This window comes from Pinus tabuliformis, chromosome 1_2, assembly GCF_031772625.1.
Source record: "Pinus tabuliformis cultivar Carrire ecotype Pingquan chromosome 1_2, CPIR1, whole genome shotgun sequence".
Taxonomy (NCBI): Eukaryota; Viridiplantae; Streptophyta; class Pinopsida; order Pinales; family Pinaceae; genus Pinus; species Pinus tabuliformis.
The window spans coordinates 1,021,322,084-1,021,342,900 of NC_142298.1; the positions used below are offsets into that span (position 1 = coordinate 1,021,322,084).

A 20,817-nucleotide genomic window follows, 5' to 3' on the forward strand; every position below is an offset into this window, starting at 1 on the left:
GAGAAACAGAAACTAAGTGTGCCTGGAGCTTGGGGTAGAGATCGAACAACCTTGTCGAATTGTATGGTCTCTTTCTTGGCCTTCAACTAGCCAGAGAGCAGAACATCTCTTTTTTTCTTATTCTGGGGGACTCCTTATTAACCATTCAACATCTTTTTTCAGTGTCTCTCCCTAAGAATAACACACTTTCTCTCCTTCTTTGCAAAATTTCCAGCATCTTAGAATCATTCTCTTGCAAGTGATTTTATCATATTCTCTGCCATAAGAACAAGGAATTTGACAAACAAGGCAATATAACTTGTCGGTTAGAAGAATGACAACTTAGGATCAATGGTAACCTCATTTGGAAGTATATCCCATGAACAAGAAAAGTTCTTGCTTTATCTCCCCATCACTAAGAGAAATTCGCAAAGGAAGAATGTATAAAGCTTAAACTTAGGCGACATTATTTCAATACATTTGCAATTTTGGAAGATGTTGCTCATTATAGTTAGCAAGGATGACGATAATGTTCCCACAACTCGCATCCTCTATATTTATGTGAAGCCATCCAGATGGAATTCATAGCGTGCCAAATCCTTCATTGGGGCAGTTGCCTCATCTAGAGACGTGGAGCATATTTACAATATAACTAGTTTTGAATTAAATTCATACCCTTTGCAATATTTCTCACACTACATCGTACTCTACAAAAATAACTCTGCTAGTCACCTCCTTCAATTTTCAGCATCAATGGCTATCTAGAGAGCATGGGAAATCTTGAGTCCAATATAGTTGGTCATGCATGTTGAGATCATACTAAGGCTAAGAAAAGTGTTCGTCATAGTTAAATTTGATGGTAAATCAGGTGGCCAAGACAAATTTTTGCAACTCCTGTGGGTTGGTTATGTTGATCCCTCATCCAGAAGTCATCCTTTCTTTGGTTTATTTCTTCTCCAGGAAAATTTGGTTAGTCCTCTCCCTATAAATTTTGATCCGAGTGTAACTCTCACTCCTTAGCGAAAAAGAAGTGAACTAGAGCTCACCTTTCTTCCAAGGATAGCACCTCTGGGAATGTCGGCATCCACTGATGCAACGCTCCAACAATTTCACCTCTAGTATTTGCGTTCGAGCGAGTATAGAGGAATAAGATCAGCATAAAATCAAGGTTTAAGCATCAAAGGTTAGGTTGGTAGATTTCCTTTCTCTGCCTCCCAGTGGTTTTCTATTCACCGCATTGAAGAATCTAGCACCTCTCTGAACCTAGCCACCCAATGGGTTTTTACAAGTTCAATCTCTCAAATGACTCACTGCTATTGCCTGTGTCTGCACTTGCCTTTGGATTGGTATACAGAAGCATCTAAACCATGTCAAAAAATTCTAGCCCTGACTAAAACTATCCAAAATCAACAGGGAACGATCTAAAGCATGGAGGATGAGTTGGATGGGGTGTGTCTACAACTCGCTAACCTCCAAGCTGAGAGAAGCAATGAGGATTCAAGAAGAACAACAAGTAGCACTCTTGTAGACGAACTGTCACTTGATCCCTCTGAGTAAGATATGGAAAATCCATGTAAATGTATTTTGATAAAATACCAATTTTGAAGAGTGTACAGTAGAAAAATTTAAATTTTGGCACTGGGACGAAATGTAGCTCAAATATGTGTGATCATTTTGAGATGACTCTTCCTTTCCTCTTAAAAGCTCTAGTCATTTTGAGCAATATGTAAATTTCCCATATACCTTAGTGATACATTTTTGTGTCCGAAAACAAACTTAATAACAAATCTTTCTTATTAGTGTAAAAAAACATCATATATAAACTATAATTGTCTTTATTATTATTTCTATTATTAACCATTATGAAACATAAATAACATTTGCATTGTTATCATATACTTAAAGTAAATAATAAATAGTGATGAAGTCTAAATGTAAACCTAAAATTTATCTTACTAATATAATAACATAGAAAAATTATTTAATTTCTTTTTATAAAATAAATAATTATTAATATATAACTTCAAATAAAATTAATTTATAAATTTTACCATTTATTAAATTAAATATTTGTAAAAAAAATATAATCAAACAAACCATTTTCAATTTAATATATATATATATATATATATATATATTATAATGATGATGCAAAAGACTTAATTTTCAAATTATTCCTTACTACTATTATATCAATATAAATAATTATTATTAAATCATGATGATTAATGAATATTAACCCCAAAAAAAATAAAAATCTATTAATAACTAAAACTAAAATACGAGATTATTTATCTATTTCATACTTTGAATATAATGTATGAATATAATATAATGAAATGAACTTTAATAATTAATTAAAATAATAATAATGATATATATATATATATATATATATATATATATATATATATATATATATATATATATAATTTTGTTTTTTAATTTATGTGAATTTTGAGATGAGTGTACAATTAACTTGTGGCTTGAGTAGTGGTGACTTAGGGGCATCTAAGTCGTTAAAATTACTTGAGGATCACATCCAACCTGGGCCATACCAGCGCTTAGCATGGCTAGATTTTTGCCCACAAAATTTCAAACCAGGATCTTTTATACATGGAGTGCCTTAACAGAACACCCTATCATTGTTTGTTTTATGCACCATCACCATATATATATATATATATATATATATAATTATAAAAATAAATAAAATTATTTTTATGTTTTTTTTTTGAATTCTATTCACTTCGGAAACAAGATATTACATCATGAGGTACAAACTCTCAGTCGATCTCTCATAGGGGAGACCGAACCATAGAAAAAAATAAATGTGTAGAAGAGATGAGAGAGAAAACTAGAAAATAACATATCTTACAACCATATTGCGTAAGTCCAGATAACAACCTCGCTGGCCCCGACTAAACAAACCTGCAAGAATAAATTCAAATACCAAATCCATACATATAAGTAAGTAATTGGGTCTGAATCAGAGCTTGTTACTAAGATTGGGTCTACTAGATATGTTGTAGGTCTTACTGTTAGTAGTGGGATACCAAGGTGATGTTTGATCCTCACTAATCTTTATTCAATCCTCTCCAGTCTGCCATCATAGTCCTTGAGATGTCCATGCATGTGGTCCAATGAATGGATCAGGTCCATCTAGGACTCATGCTAGTCAAGCAGAGTGCATCCCATTAGAAATTTCATCTCCTAGTATAAGTCATTGTCAACATATACTAGTTAAGGCTTCCTCGAGTATGTCCCCTATCAAGGATGCAATTTGTCCATTTTGCCATAACTTCATAATCTAATAGGGAAGTTATGTGGGATAATACTTTCCCTAAGACCTAACCACCTCCACCTGCACATGAGTTGGGATCTTCTCCTTGTATCTAGCTGCAAAACCTTCTATACATTGATGCATATGGGTGTTTCCTCTACGAGCACGCTCCTCATAGTATGCCACCCCTCTTTTGACTCTATCTCTCATTCTGGGCATTGTGGGAGCTCCACATGGAACCTAGATAGTCAACAACACCTAGCACTCAATGGGCAGGGCTTGCTCCCCCAGAGCCACCTTACCCTGCCAAAATTCTAATACTCCATTTTCAAGTCATCTTTTCCAGCAAGGTGTTGGTCCCCTGTTGCACTGTCAAGTTCTAATCCCCGTCACCTCCTTATCCCCAACCACTCATAGACTCACACAACCACCGCTCAAGCTAAGTTGGACCTAAATCATCAACCTACTAATCATAATATTGTCATCGCCATGCCTATGTTATTACATAATGGCCCCTTCTCTAACCAGAACACCAAAACTTTGTGTACATTTTTCACCACCAACAGACAAATACCCCCAAAGGTATCGGCCAACGCCTTCGGCTAACATTGAAATTCCTAAGATTGACTAAGGAGCTTCAATGGTTAAGGGATATAGGTTCAAAATAAACTATATGCACGTTACCTCAGGAATCTTCCTCTGGCCTAACATAATATGTCCATCGCTCCCAAGTTTGGAGATCCCCGACGCACCTCCAAATCTTATGATTGCCAGTTGTCTGGGTCTGAACAGATGGAATACATAGGGCCCCAACCTCCAAGACCCAAATTAACCAAGAACAAGCATACAACACCCCTTCCAATTAGAGAAAAAAATAGCCAATAACAAAAAGGGGAAACAAACGAAGAGGAAAGTGATTACCTAAATAGAAACTCTGTGCTCTCTGCTTAAAGAGTCATTGACAGAAAATGTTCAACATAATTAATTACACCTATGTCGCTTGGAAACTCAACAATTTCCTCTTCATCAAGAGATATTTCGCTTACCCCTTCTGCTCCACCAGCTTGAATTAGCGATCCCCCAAAATGAAAACCAGTGTTTAGAACCACCACACTCCTCCCCTTGATGCACTAGAAATAGGGCGGAGAACACCTTCACTTGAATAACTAATTACCATAACATCATATCCCTATGCCTATAACTCTCATACCACTCTACAGGTCATTCCAGTGTACTATCATGTTCGAGCTCCAGAATGCACCTATGAATAAATATTGTTGTGTTAAACATAATTGTGATCTTCACCTTCACACATATTGTGTTGTCACAAGCATGATCTCATCGACAGTTCGTTTGCTAAATCGAGGAGGATTAATTACCTTGCTCATTTGTATTACATTTTCCAGGGACTTGGTGCCACATCCCCTGACCTATTGATCTAGTGGGCCAGTGGTAACCAACACCACCCGTTCTCCTACCACACCCACTACATTCATCGCCTAATGTAAAGAAGATATAATTTTATGTCTTTTAAATAAATGAGATGCGTTACTTTTATTTATATTAATTTTAAAATTTCAAAGAGAAAACTATCTATTTTATATTTATTCCCATAAATTTCAATAAAATATTAATTCAAAATTCAAAATAAATTTTAATGAAATTTCAATATTCTTTTTGATAATAATTTTGTTAATTATAATATATAATACTTTTCACATTTTAACTAAGCAAAATATATATATATATATAAATATAATATTGATTTTAATGATTTAATTAAAAAAAATGGTATTCATTTTAATTAAAATAAATTTCATCAAAATTTCAATTAAAATTTTAAAATATCTCATTCTATTATATATATTATATTAATATAACTTTTACTATATAATTTTCAAGTATATGATACTTGTGTTTATGACAATAATAATTTGAAGGAAGTACCTTCTTGTAAATGTCTTGGAATCTATATCCATTGTAAAATCAACTAAAATACAACATTTATAAAACGATTGTTGAAAGTGGAAAACTTATTATGAACATATCTTTGTGTATGGCATTAGAAAAACTCTCATTTAAGACATTTATTACCTCTGTTATCTTATATGAATTTGAGGTTTAGGAATACACTATCTCCGAAGAGTAGTTGAGAAAGATAAAACTGATCCAAAAGCAATTTATAATATATAATCTCAAAATTAAAGGAAATACGCCCTATTCTACCCTCCTCATTTAAGCAAGTCTTTCCCTTATTGAGAACATGACTATGACTATGTGTTTAAGGTATACTAAGAGTTTAAACAACATGGAAGATAAGAGGCTTCCTAAAGTTGCTTCAAACTCTAGCCAAAACCACCTTTGGCTTAAGTGGGGATAGCATAAGGATAGTAGATCTTAGGTATACCATTGGGAGATAAAGAAAGAGGTCATAGTAAAATTGGTCAATTCCCAAAATGCCTTAGGATGAAAGAGTATCTCACACTTGTGAGACTAGGAAGATTGAAAATGAAATGTACTCTCTTAGATTGTCTATCATTTACTCATTTTAAAACAGTCTCTTGAGACATCTGATAAAATTGAAAGGATACATGAAGATTAGCATGGCCTCTACACAAAAATGACATGCATAAATTCAGAAATATTCATTTTAAATCTAAATTTCATGATATTTATCACGCTATCAACCTTCTTAACCTTTTAACTTACCAAAACTATAGAAATCTAATAATACCTCTTATTCAAAGCAATAAAAATCTAATAATACCTCTTATTCAAAGCAATGAAATATGTTATTGATATAGGTATTTATTTTTAAAGTTTTGATTAAAATTTTTAAATAAATTACTTTTCCCTTTCTATTTATTAATTTTTTAATTAAAAATTTAATAAAAAATTCAAAATAAAACAAGTCTATATTTATATTCATTAACCTAAATTTTAATAAAATTTCAAAATATATAACGTTTATTATATAATTAAAAAATTTTTAAAATTTTAATAATTTTTTTTTAAATAAATCAAATCTCTTACCCATACAAATAAATTCCATTCAAAAACTTTAAAATGGTATATATATATATATATATATAAGTTAGTAAAATAAATCTGTCCTATACGTACACAAATGTATAAATGACACATGCCCATTGACTTGTAGTGACCACAATAATGCTTTACAAATACACAGTCTATCATGTTTCCACTGAGTGGGCAAGCAAATCATTGAATTGGCAGAAATCAAAGCGCTTTGTAGCCTTGTAATAATAATTGATGCCTTGAAAAAACTTAAAAAATAACCAGAAATGATGGTGCCCTCGTACATATTAGAAGCACTTTTCGTGAGAAGATTGGGTGGTATTTTTGAATATGGAAGGGACAAGTATGTAATGGAATCTGGAGCAGTAACCATAGTGAGAGCTATAAATACATGGGGATGCTCGGCACTTATAATACAAAATAAAGCATGTGACTCCTGCAATTGGATTTCAGCAGCTTAAAAGGTTGGCTTTGTAAAAAGTCTGGAGATTTTGTTCGGTTAGATATCATAAAAAAATTGCTGTAACCTATGGTATTTTTAAATGGAAAGGAGGGCTTGTCTGTCCTAGTTATTCTGGCCTATTTTTGTTTTTGTGATATGTGTTTGCAGTGCTGCCATAGCTACAGCTACAAAGCATGCAAGCTTAGAATAAGATGAATGACAGACAGATGATAAGGATTGCCATTTCTGTGTTCTGTCCACAGTCCTTTTGCTATTCATTTATTGATTGCCAGACTAATACTTTGTGTGTGTTTGTGTAAAGGAAGTGAAGAAAGGAGAGGAGCTTCAGCTCCATTGTTTTAATCAAAAACATCATGGATCTAGGACTAGGCCTATTATCACAAGCTTGGATGAAATACTTCATGGTGGCTTTAACAGTATTGAAGCTTCTCATGGCATTCTGCCTTGTTGGCATCTCTGCTAAGGAGGTGGGCATGCATTGAGATATCTTGTCGTAGACACTAAGATCTTCATCTGATATAATATATAGATTGGATATTTCTGATATACATACACAATGAGTATATAAACCATGGAAGGTTCTTAGTTTAGTTTAAATGCAGTTGTAGGAATTGCGATTCAATTTTTTATAGCTTTGTGTGTATGTATTGTTGGCAGATATACGTTGTATATGCAGGCGACCATGGAGGGCTGCTGCCAGAGGAAGTGGTTGATATTCATCATTCCATGATGGTTTCTGTGAAGGGAAAGTGAGTTATTTGCTTCATTAACTCAATCAATCCATAGATACATACTAAGCCCATTGTCTATCATGCCAGCTGTTGATGAATCTAATGATTGTCAAAGACCTTGGTTTGGTCTTTTGGAATGGAGTTTTACAGGTATTATATTGATATTAATTCAGTGATCTTGATTTGGGCAGTGCTGATGAAGCCAGGGAGTCTTTGCTTTACAGTTACAAACATAGCTTCAATGGCTTTGCTGCCCATCTTTCACCTGAAGAAGCTTCTGCCATCTCAGGTATATATGTTAAAGCCATGGACATCTCTGTAATATTATTATGGATATGTTGTTATAAGGTGTGAATATATTCAAATATCTTCTGTAAAATTCTGAGATCAGGCAGCAGATACAATTTACAAATGTGCTGTTAGTTGCTAATTACGCATGCAATGGCTCATGGGTTTTCTTGTGATTATCTTTGATCAAACCGGCTTTGCTCAAAGATTTTACAGAATTTTCTATATTGGTTGGTAAAGGTATCTGAATTGATTATTGAAATGTTGTGAACTGACGCAGAGATGGAAGGGGTAATCTCTGTATTTCCCAGCAAAAACAGAAAGATGCACACTACAAGATCATGGGATTTCCTTCGTATGGAGGGTAGAAACACACAAGGAGATGGAACGATTTTAACCTCAGGCAAATTATGGAAGGAGGCAAACTATGGGCAAGATACCATTATTGGCCTCATAGACTCAGGTAGTTCCAGTTCCATCTACTTCAAGGCTTTCTACCAGGCAGCAAGTGATTGTTTTTGGATAGAAACATGCTAATGATGTGGGTGTCTTGTAGATAGAAACATGTTCACACATGAAAAGTTCATGAATATTTTGTCATGTAAGCAGGGATTTGGCCAGAGGCTGAGAGTTTCAACGATGAAGGAATGCCTCCAGTCCCAAGCACATGGAAAGGCATCTGTGACGAGGGCAATGGCTTCAACATCTCACACTGTAACAAGTAAGTGGAACCAATCAACTTTCTTTGTATTTCTCATTGGTATGATCGTTGATATTCCCATGGTAATGTTATGGTGGTTCAGGTAAATTTTATTCCGTCAAGTTATTAGCAGTTTTTTTGGATCTAGATTTATGAGAATTCATTATTTGCTTATAATTTTAATGATTTTGCCCATAGTTTTCATAAACCTGAAACCCAAAAACTGTTTATAACTTGACTGACTCAAATTTACCTGAACCACCCTGACTCGATACCCAAATTCTGAAGTGGACCTCGCCAAATAATGCGTATTGATGGGAATTGATTGGATTTGACTACCATGAGTGCAGTGGATAGTGATTCGGATAGGATTAAAAATGGCATAACATATATTTTGTCGTGTATGAAAACGAAATCATAGACAAATGGGTGCGCTTAAAATAACAATAAAACTAAATTACAGATTTTGGGATTATTAAAATCTTTCTCGTTCAATCGTTAGTCACAGATTTTCATCCGTTATGTAGTCTGTCTCCACCTAAATGGCATTTTAACATCAACCCTACCCTTCATGATGTCGTCACAGAGGCAACAAATTAGTGGTCATAGAGGGCACTTTCTTTTCTTACTGAAGAATCATTTTTTGTGAAGAAAAATGTTTTTGTTATATGTGGGTGCTTCAAAAAGCCAATTATCTCTTGTGTGGTGTCTGCTACTATCCTATCTCCAACATATTTGGATGAGGGACCACTCACGAAGTAAGATGAAGGCACAGACTTTTTCTGACTGGACTCTCCACTGGGTATTGACACTTCAATTTCTCTTAATTAATTATGTGAAAAGAAACCATCCTTTGACCTAATGAAAAGTCATAAAATATTAAAGTAGTTATATTTTTGTGGCCCCTTTGATGATGCCTTTGACTTGTTTGTGAACTATCACACCCAACAATGACAAGACGGGCTCACAATTAGTTTGCAGGTCACATTTTGGCAAATGGTTGGATTTCAAAGTATAATTTCCTTTACTGAGCACTGAACATTAAAAATGCTGTGCACGCAGAGGTGGCAAAGCATTAAAAATGCTGTGCACGCAGAGGTGGCAAAGCATTAAAATTTGTGTGTCTGGTTTAATTCAAATTTATTTTGTGTCTTGTAAAATTGAAAGTTATTTTGAATTCACAGTTTGATTAACTGTTTTAATATTTTGTGATTGGATATTTAACAAGGCCTCAATTTTGATGACAGGATATATTGAGTATAATATATTTTATTCACTTTTATTTTGAATTTTACAGTTGCAAATTAATTTGTCAGATTGTACCATGACAATATTTACTATTCTAAAGTATTTTTTTTAATCGAATTTATTTTCTTTGAACTTTGTAGTTGTACAATAATTTGCTAAATTATAATTTAATTGTAAATATTAAATATCTCGTAGTAAGTTAATGATTGGATTACTATCTTTACATGGTATTAATTGAATGAAAATAAATTGATATTTAATAGATAAAATAGAAAGACAAAAAAACAATGATTGGTTTATCCATAAACAAATTATTTGTTGTGATTCAACTATCATATATCTAATTTTTAGCAATTCTACAATATAAACTATACCATAAAAACGTTAATGGCAATAGTCTACAAAAACATTTATTTCCTAATCTATAGAGTCATTAATGCGGTCGGGCTGTATATGGCCACCGTTATATTTATATTTATTAACATTATATTTATACTTTAATGTGGTCGGGCTGTATATGCCCACAGTTATATTTATACTTATTGCCATTATCTTTATACTTATTTAAATCTAACGTTAGCATTAATGAGCCTATGGCCTATTAAATATTGATTGCCTCTATTAGTGCTCATGATAGATTTTAACACATAGTTATTATCTTCCATTACTGTGATTAAAGTTGACTCTCCGCTGAATCATTAGCCATTTCCCTATTATAAATCTTTAAGTAATATACATCTTAAAAGATATGTAGGAATAGGGTTTGAGAAATAAGTTAAGATAATTTTTTCTACTGTGTAAAAAAAATATATTCTATTTTATAATAATATATATAAAAGTTAATGTAATCATAGAAATTAATTCACTTATTAAGGCTCATAATTCCAATATCACATAACACCATTAACTTGAAATTGCATTTAAACCTGTCAAAAAGAATTCTCACTAATTTAGGTGCTCCATCACATCTCATAATCTTGCCTCATTTTAATTCTCTTTTAACTAATGATAAAATTATATTTATTGACTCACTATATTTATAGTTTTTTTAACTTAAAAATTTTGTTGTGTATGAATAGCAAGTTGATTGGTGCACGATACTACTTGAAGGGTTTTGAAGCCTACTATGGTCCCCTCAATGAAACAACCATTGGAGAGTATCGTTCGCCACGTGACCGCGATGGCCATGGCACCCACACTTCTTCCACTGCTCTCGGCCGGGAAGTGGATGCTGCAGCGTTGGGTGGTTTCGCCGCCGGGAAAGCCGCAGGTGGGGCTCCGATGGCCAGGTTGGCAATGTACAAGGCGTGTTGGGGTCAGATTGGTGAGTACAACGCCGTGGAGATCAGGTGTAGTGATGTTGACATGCTGGCAGCCATGGATGATGCCATCCATGACGGTGTCCACGTGTTGAGTATATCCATCGGGATTCCTGGCGTGCAAACTATGTATACTGATGCCATCGCCATTGGGACCCTACACGCTGTCCAACGAGGTGTCTTCGTGGCTTGCAGTGTTGGTAATGATGGGCCAAAACCTGGCACGGCATCAAACCTTGCTCCGTGGATCACCACGGTGGCAGCCAACAATGTGGATCGGGATTTTGTTTCACCGGTGTTGCTAGGGGATGGCACTAACATCAAGGTACGTTCCACTTCACATTTTTCATAATCTTTTATTCAAATTAATAATATATAATTGTTTTGATGTGAAATATTATTTGTGGTGTATTTTGGTATTGCGTTTTCTCCTATACAAGAGGGCTTAAGTAGGGCTTTAGATTTGCAAACTAAAAATTTATTTTATATATAGATATATATTAAATAAGTCTAATTTAGCATATATATATTTTTATAATAATTTAAATAAATATAAAAAATAATAAGAATATTTGGTTATTTATCTCTTAACTCTACTCTGGTTTTTATTTTCAAATCACCCAATTGAATATGTTATTTTGTCAGCTTATCCATCTTTCTAACCTAGAAATTTCCACATATTCTTTACCTCTCTGAGAATCTAGAACCATAGCCATGGTGAGTCCAAATCTAGTGCCCTAATCACCCAATACCTATGTTGAGAATCAAAACACACAGTATTCTAATTTTTCTAGGTTTCTTCCTCTCCTCCTTCCCCAAGACTTCTCCAAAACCCAATATGAAAAAATATTCACCCCCTTCCAAAAAAAAATTCCCTCTCCTAAACCTTTCCCCTAAATACTTATCCATCTTGTGAGACGTCCAAAATATCTCCCCTCAATATTGCCCACCTAGTTCTCCCCTCAATATTTCCCACCTAATTATATCCCCTGCCCCTTTACAATAAAATTTAGACCCAATAACTATCTTACCAACTCCACTGACCCATAAATGTCCCCAGTCTTTCTCGGGTTATTCTTAAAGTCTAATCAAGCTTAAACATTAATCAATATTAAGGTTAATCGTCCCCAACCTTTCTCTTTCTCGGGTTATTCTTAAAGTCTAATCAAACTTAAACATTAATCAATAGTAAGATTAATCATAAGTCAGAAGCATCTAGCATAATAGGCCATAGCACAGGCCTACCACGTAATATTAATAACACTAATAGATATTTATCACAACAATCAGTCTCACAACGAGTGGACTAATAATTTAGCATAGTACAATAGCATTAAAGAGTGGGTATTACAAAACACAAAATTAGTTAGCTTCCTGCATGAGATTAAGGAGTGGGCATTACAAAATTAAACTCAAGGTTAGTAGTTCTTTTCATGCATGAGTTTAACGCTAGATGAAAATCTATTAAAGCAATTAATCTCACAACAGGTAAACTAATAACTTAGTATATCATAATAAGGTTAAGAAATAGGCATTACAAAGTTAAATTCAAAGCTAATATTTGATTTCATAAGTGAAATTAAATTTAAATACTATTACAAAACATATACATATGTTAATATTAAATATAATTCCAACCATAAAAAATGCTGATTTACCTTGAAACTATTTTTTAATCCTAAAATAAAACCTGAAAATATATCTAATTAGCTACAATCTCATCTTCCTTTAAAATAATTTCACAAAAATAAAAGCCATGACAAGTCATTTGTACATATTTGTGAATAACTACCAATAATACTAATTAATAATTAAATTATGATGTATTTTTTAATACGAGCTTTTCAAGGTAATCTCATTTTCAAGCCCCTGAAGGATAATAAAGTTTTGTCGTTGATTTATGGTTCTGTAGAAATGTTTTAACCCTTGTGGTTAATTTATAATAAAGTTTTGTCGTTGATTTATGGTTCTGTAGAAATGTTTTAACCCTGGTGGTTAATTTATCGTTCTGTAAAAATGATATGGTCATTGTATAGACAATAAAATGAAATTGTTTCATGCAAACGTAGTTGCTTTTGCTCTCGTGCTTTGAGTTTTCTTTGATGTTACCTTAACAGATTACTAAATTCTTTTGATTTTAGCAGGGCCGAACTGTGACCCCTTACAAACTAGCGAACAAGTTCTATCCATTGGTTTTTGCTGGGTATGTCTGAACCCTCCCACCTACTTGAGAATTACATCAAAATCTCAATGGCAACTTATGTTGTACTTAAAAATGCATAGATAAATTGCAGTAGGATTCATGAACTGACCAATGTATTAGAAATGCCCGTTTAAATGCAGGCAATGCCTTCCAGGATCTTTGGACTCAAAGAAAGTAAAGGGTAAAATAGTCTTCTGCCTAAGAGGAAATGGTACCAGGGTTGGGAAAGGCATAGAGGTGAAAAGGGCAGGAGGGGCTGCAATCATTCTGGGGAATCTGCCAATTAATGGGGCAGAAATATCAGTGGATGCATATGTTCTACCTGGGACTGCAGTGGTCTCTAATGATGCAGCAGCCATACTTGCCTACATCACTTCTACTACTAAACCCCGTGCACATATTGTTCCAGCCCACACTGTCCTGGGAACCAGGCCAGCACCATTCATGGCCGCCTTCTCTTCCAGGGGCCCCAATTTGGTCAATCCAGACATCCTGAAGGTAAAGATATTCATTCTGGAACAGAATAAAAAAAAATTTCTTCAAACTTGTCATAATAACTTCCTCTTCAAATTTGTCATTTATTGATGAATATAAGAGCTTTTCATTTATTGTAGAAAATAAGAGCTGTTGTTTAAAGTCAGTTTTCCTTCACTGTCTCGCAGGGAACACAACCCTGCTCTTAATTGTATATCAAAATAAGAACTTCAGGTTTCCAGCCTAACCTGTGTTGGTAGGTTTACTTAATCAAAGTCAGAGTTCAATAGGGTTCTGTATAAAGAAATCTACCTAACACAAACCTACATGGATTTAGTGTAGACAAATTTAAAAGTTAAAAATAACTTGGTGTTTATTAGGCATTTACATTCGATTTTCATTTTTACAGACTGACCCTTTCCATTTTAGGTGTTTATTGTAACAGAATTGCAATGTTGTGTAAGTATATAAAGTGTATAAAGAACTAAAAATGAGGAATATAATTATCAGTATTTTTGTAGTGACAATTGTTATACTATTTTTCAGAAAATTCAATGTTATAAGAATTTTCTTATAACGCATACAATATGACATATTATATAAAGAGGAAATTATCATTTTGGCTTGAATTCAGGAAGCAGAAAAACATAGAATTACTGTATTCGTACCACTTAAATTATACTGAATACCTTGATTTTGCAAAATTTTACCAAAAAGTGATTGAGTTAAATATTTTATATAATCCTAAAACATTCCTTGGATAATGTACAAAACTCTGGATGAGATTTTATCATATCGATATTCCTGATGGCAATTATTACAATATTCTTCACATATTTGATGCCACAAGATTGCAAGGACACATAATATTCCTTGGAGAAATTATCACAATATTCTTCCCATAGTTTTTATGTCACAAGATTTCAAAGGAGACATACAATATTCCCAGGGACAAACTATCATACTTTTCGTAAGATTCTATGACACACAATTCCTCAGGATAAAATAAAATATTCTCTTTTCTGTAAACTCGTAACCATCTTCTCAGTACTCTGGCACCTGATGTTAAAATTTTATATTGACTCTCTTAAGCCAAACAAAACCCCACTTTAAAATCTATTTACAATAGCTGCAAAGTTTGGAACCACCTTTTAAATTAAGACTGCATTCTCTTTAGTCAATAAGCATGGAGTTACATTTGTGATTTGAACTTCCCAGCCTCAAAATGTTGTACTCTGTTTGTTTGTTTAACAGCATAAACAACCTCAAAATTCTGTCCTATTTTGGATTGTTTATCAGGATAAACATCAATTTCAATCTATGACACATGCAAATGGACAAATGTTCTGTTTATTGAGGGTTCCCTTGCTTAACATATTCTATTGGTTTTTGCAGCCAGATATTACAGCACCTGGTCTGAATATACTGGCAGCCTGGAGTGGAGCAGCCTCTCCTACCAAGGTTTTAATGGATGATCGTCGTGTAAAGTACAATATTATCTCCGGCACATCAATGTCGTGCCCACATATTGCAGGAATAGCAGCCCTCTTAAAGGCAATTCATCCAAATTGGAGCCCTGCCGCTATCAAATCTGCCCTCATGACCACTGGTGATTAATCTCATTTTTTGAAATATTCAAAACTAGGGTTTCTGGCAATGTAATCTTAACATTTTTTTTTGAGTATTTCACTTTCTTTCCTGCAGCAAATGTTACAAACAATGAAGGTCATCCAATTTCAGATGCATCTGGAAATCCAGCCACGCCATTCAGTTATGGATCAGGTCAAGTTAACCCCAATCAGGCATCAGATCCAGGCCTGTTGTATGATGCCACAATAGAAGATTACGTCCTCTTTCTTTGTGGCAGTGGAGCTAATGCTTCTACCATTTTACGAAACAGAAATTTCAAATGCCCGAAAAATCCACCTAAAGATTATCAACTGAATTATCCATCCGTTGCCATTGCAAACTTGATTAACAAGGAGACGGTCACCAGGACTGTCAGCAATGTTGGTGGCAAAGGTGAATACACTGTTTCAGTCGATGAACCACCAGGTGTATCTGTACATATCAATCCCAAGAAGTTGTCTTTCAAATCTACAGGAGAAAAACAGATCTTCACTATACAATTCACCCTTCAAAAGCCTCTAAATAAAAAGTATGTATTTGGGTCCTATACTTGGAGTGATGGAAATCATCTAGTCAGGAGTCCCATAGCTGTCTCATCAATGTAAATAGGCATACTCAGCCATTCATCTCATGGGTCACTAAAATGGATGAACTTGAGGAATAAGAATCTTTATGCTTTAAGAATGTGAGTGGCTTAGATCCATGTCTGCTCAGGCTCCATACAAATTGGCTTCCAATGAGCTGGAGTGCTTGTAACTTGTAGCTGTATGTTCAAGCATAGTGACATCCTCTGCTCAGGTTAGATTTCTCTGCATTAGATTGACAGGGAAAAGCTCTTTCAACTCAAATCTCGGTGTACAAGCAAATGCATTCAATACAAAGCAAATTTCATGCGTCATTTGAATGGCCCGAAAATGATAAAGATATATGGGTTTAGCCTAGTTCAAGGATTAAGAAGCTAAAGAGCCCTGTTTTCTAACAGGGTCATCTCTCTTTGAGACAGTAAGTATAATAAATTCAAAATAAATGAGAACTATTCAGACTTTATCCAAAGTTAAATGGAGGATTAAGCAGATTATAAAATTTTTGCTAATTTTAATTAGACTGTTTTAATATTTTTTTAACTTAGAAAAGAAAAAGAGTTATTTTTCTTTTTTCTTTTTCAAAGGTTATCATAATTTAATTGTCAATTAATAGTGAAGATGACCATTTTTACTTGTCATTGGCAAATGTAGGCAGACTCATTACAGTTATCCAAAAAAACCCACATCATCTAAAATGACCCATTAATGGTTTGTAAGATAACAGACCTATTATATGTCTCTAGGTCTTAGGCCATTAACATATTTTTCCATATCCACGATAAACAACCTCTCAACCAATCAAAAATAATTTTAAGTATTACCCTAAAAATAAAAAACAAAAATCAACATAAATAATATTTTACAAAACCTAACATCCGGTAAACTAACTTCAATAAAATCCTATACCTTACATAAAAGATTATATTAAAAAATTTAATACTAACTCCAATAAATCACATACTTTCAATAAAACACTATAACCATCTCAAATAAATCTATACATTATAAATAAATAATTTCTCTAACCAATTAATTCTTAAACCAGGATCAAAATGCAATATGAAACCAAAGCTTCATCATTGCACTTAATTCACAATTATGTCCAAACATATTTCATTATAGATAAATATACAGTCTGCACAATATTGATCCACGTATTGCATTCATAGTTGCATGATATTCAACAAATTCAAGTGAAAGTATAATGAGAATTTGGAAAATCCTGGGAAAATCTGGGCATAAAACTTGAAGAATATAATGATTTTATATACAATAAGAAGAATATAATGATTATGTTTGTAAAATTTATTTAATAATTAGTTAAAATGCAAAATTAATTTTTAAACCAGGATCAAAATGCAATATTAAACCAAAGCTTCATCATTGCACTTAATTCACAATTATGTCCAAACATATTTCTTATCCAGTCTGCACAATATTGATCCACGTATTGCATTCATAGTTGCATGATATTCAACAAATTCTAAGGGAAAGTATAATGAAAATTTGGAAAATCCTGGGAAAATCTTGGCATAAAACTTGAAGAATATAACGATTCTAATATACAATACAATAAGAAGAATATAATGATTATGTTTGTAAAATTTATTTAATAGTTGGTTCAAATTTTTAATGGTTTATTTGGTTGGTAGGATTTTTATTTTTTAATTAAAAGAATTTGTAATTTTGTTATTGTTATTGAAAAAATTGAGATTGAGATAATGGATTGATATTATACTCTTAAGTATAACTCAATTCTTACAAGTTTCGTTAAATAGATAAACCAAGTTTCGAACTTGGGTGGGGTCTTTATATTGGTTGAAAAACACTTTCTAGTGTAGGATATCAACTATTTGGCCTAGACCAATGGGTTGATAAACTAGTGTATTGTTATTTCTTACAAACTTTAAATCATCTAAGGTATATGTTTGTACTTTTTGGGCCAACGTTTCCATGTAAGCGGGTTATTAATTGTGGTATGGGTTAATTGCAATTCTTGGGATGACTTTTGGCATAACTTCTCAATTGTGGTACAAGATTTTGATAGGACAGATATCTCTTATTGTAGTTACATAACTTTGGTGAAATAAATACCCCATAGTGTTGGAAACACAGCCAAAGAATGGCTATCATAACATGTGAGATGTGTCCATGTTATTATAATATCCCTTATTGGAAGAAGGGAAAATTTTAAGGATAGAATTTATTTTAAAGCATAAAGATTTTTGTGAATTTTACTAGTTCTTAATATGCAAACTATAAAATGTTTGGGAATATTTTTGTAAAAATATTCAACTTTGTAAAGGATTTATATAGCTTCTATTAAATTGTGGTGATTTTAAGGTAGAACAATTTTATATTGATGAATTTGACGAATTTGACAATTCTTTTTTTTGCGATAAAGCATGGAAAATTAGCCCACGAGAAACACCTATTAAAAAAAAAGTTTTAAACAATCCTACCAAGCCTTAGTCAAACTTGAAAATCATAAATCAATTTGCCTGATTTCATTAAGTATAAACAAAATCAAGTAAAAATCAACTTGCTTTGCTACCAAGTTGGGTAGGCTCAAACTTTAAAATCATAAATCAATTTGACCAATGATCCGAATTTAAACAAGAATGCAACAAATTACAAATATAACCATAAATACAGAGGTATAGTAGAAATAACACTATCTCTCATTAATATCAAATAATGAAATATGCTTACAAACATAATGGAAATGAGACTAGCTTGGGTGATGGTAGCTTATCTCTGAGAAGAGATGCGGCGACTACATGCCTGTGAACTGAGTTACAATGAGGGTCAAGGGCTGTTTTGTTATTGAACAATAAGAGAAAACCCTAAACAACCAAAACCCTAACTCGAGGAGATGTAACACCAAGAGTTTATGGGCACCGTTGGGGTTATTTGGGCAGCCAACTTCCCGGGGTCGTAGCTTGGTCATATTATCACCGTTTGACGCGCATGATACCTCATTAGAAATATCTCTCTGAGGAATAAAACTAAAAACACGATCTCAATGAGATCGCTCAGAGCAACAAAAAAAAACGTCATTTAGGGCCTCAAAACAACTCCAAAGTTCAAGACCGGAAAAACAACAAAAAATAGTAAACTGTGCTATAATTAAGGAAATTGAAAAACTGAAAGAAACATTGATGGGGGTCCATGTGGAATAGGAGGGTGGCCACCAATATCCACCTGGATCAACCAAATTTTATTAGTTATAAACCAAATCAAGTAAAACTCAACTTCGTTTGGTGCCGAGTTGAGTAGACTCATAGTTGACTACATAAGTTTTGAAACTATTAAAAATGAATGATAGCTTAAAGCATTTTCTCATAATAGATAATTGTAGTTAGTCAAAACGGGCAAGTGGGCGGTGTTTTCCTCCAATTGATGGTGTGTACATGTCTACCTCGACTGCCCCATTCCTAGTCATATGTCACTCCCTTGTAGACACAGGATCACTGATGGGGCATGATTGAATCACAAAGAAGGAAAAGGGGGAAAGAGTTGGAAGAGGGATGTTAAAGGTTTGACAAAGATCAACGCGAAGGAGAATCAGAAGAGAGTGACAAAACAATGATATGGCTAAGATAAGGGGGAAAGATAGACTTCTAACATAGGAAAAGGAAGGGACGCTACCAAGGAAAGAGATAGAAGGGAGGTCTAGTGCCAGGGAAGGATAATTCTAAGGAGAGGTGAGAAATCTAGAGAGGCGAACTATTGAGAAGCCACCTGGGCACTAACACTAGGAAAACATGAGGACAAGCAGAAAAACCAAGACATAAAGTGGAGAAAAGTAAAAGAGGAACCATGGATGAAGAGGTGAGACCAAGAGTAGAGATGAGGCTCCCAAACAAGTGCATACTAGTACCACAACTGTAAAATGTGTTGTCTGGTAGCAAGAGTTGTTGTGATCATACATGCAATGAAGATTGAGTAGAAAATCCACAAAATGTCCTACAAACATGCAAGGAAAAAGTGACAACAAGGCGAAACCAAGATCTCGAGTAATCTAGTGATGATTGTCTTCAGATCTGTAGTCCAAATTGGCAATGTGAAATCCTTCCCTACTAAAATTTTGGAGATACGCTAACAATTGCAGATGTGTGCCTAGCCAAGGTGTAAGAAGATGGGTCAACAAAGGAGTCTATTAATATTGAACGTGAGCCAAAGCTTGCTTGTGTAATCGAGACCTCCTAGAGCCAGTGTTGGTATAAGTATGAACTACTTGAACCAAACTATGAATTCCCATACTTGGTGTTCACTTGGATTGATGCTTCGCATGGGAGAAGTTGTGACATACAATTTGGAGAGGCGGATGGCAGTCAAGGCAGATTAGATTGGTGTATGGAGCGTGAAGGAGATTAATTTCCATGGTAAATGTTTTCTAGTAGAATTAGCTCGAATTCAATCAGACCATTAACAACCACCACAAGGATGTGATGTGAAGTCCTTAGTCTCTTGGTTCGCTACCCCCCCATTTGCTCAAAAGGCATCCCATCCGAAAAAAAAAAAAAAAAAAAAACAAAACAAAACAATTACTCTATATTTTATAATTATATAATAATATATTTACGTTACATTTTATATGATATATTTATTAACATTTAAAATGAAATTAGAAAATTAATATATATCATCTTCTAGATAAGATATATTTCTCTTAAAAATACTTGTATATGGTATGATTTTTACTTTATTACTCCTTGCCTTAGCCAGGGTCTATAACAACTGCATTGCAATCAAAGCCCACTGACTGCCTATTATTTTTGATCATTTTCATGTGCACATCCAAAGTTTTATAGATTTTTTTATTATGATTTTCTTAAGTTATTAAAAATTTCTATAATTTTTGAAAAATGTAT

General features: G+C 33.6%; 1 protein-coding gene and 1 non-coding gene across 5 annotated transcripts; both read left to right on the forward strand.

Moving 5' to 3' along the window:
- Positions 1–5,818: 5,818 nt before the first annotated feature.
- On the forward strand, positions 5,819–5,918 carry LOC149209582 (U6 spliceosomal RNA). The gene has a single exon (XR_016253196.1). It is a non-coding gene; the product is annotated as a U6 spliceosomal RNA (small nuclear RNA).
- A 698-nt stretch (positions 5,919–6,616) lies between these two features.
- LOC149209583 (subtilisin-like protease SBT5.6) lies at positions 6,617–16,254 on the forward strand. 4 transcript variants are annotated; one of them, XM_089396403.1, is made up of 11 exons: positions 6,617–6,765; positions 7,066–7,231; positions 7,422–7,513; positions 7,687–7,784; positions 8,064–8,246; positions 8,393–8,504; positions 10,811–11,375; positions 13,192–13,253; positions 13,394–13,751; positions 15,123–15,336; positions 15,432–16,254. In XM_089396403.1, exons 2-11 carry the CDS (start codon positions 7,118–7,120, stop codon positions 15,959–15,961), a joined length of 2,328 nt encoding a protein of 775 aa, XP_089252529.1. In that variant the 5' UTR covers positions 6,617–6,765; positions 7,066–7,117; the 3' UTR covers positions 15,962–16,254. The 4 variants fall into 4 exon arrangements, with proteins under 4 accessions (XP_089252529.1, XP_089252533.1, XP_089252532.1 ...); XM_089396407.1 differs by having other exon boundaries at positions 13,195–13,253; XM_089396406.1 differs by having other exon boundaries at positions 6,635–6,765; positions 7,070–7,231.
- The last annotated feature ends 4,563 nt before the right edge of the window (positions 16,255–20,817 follow it).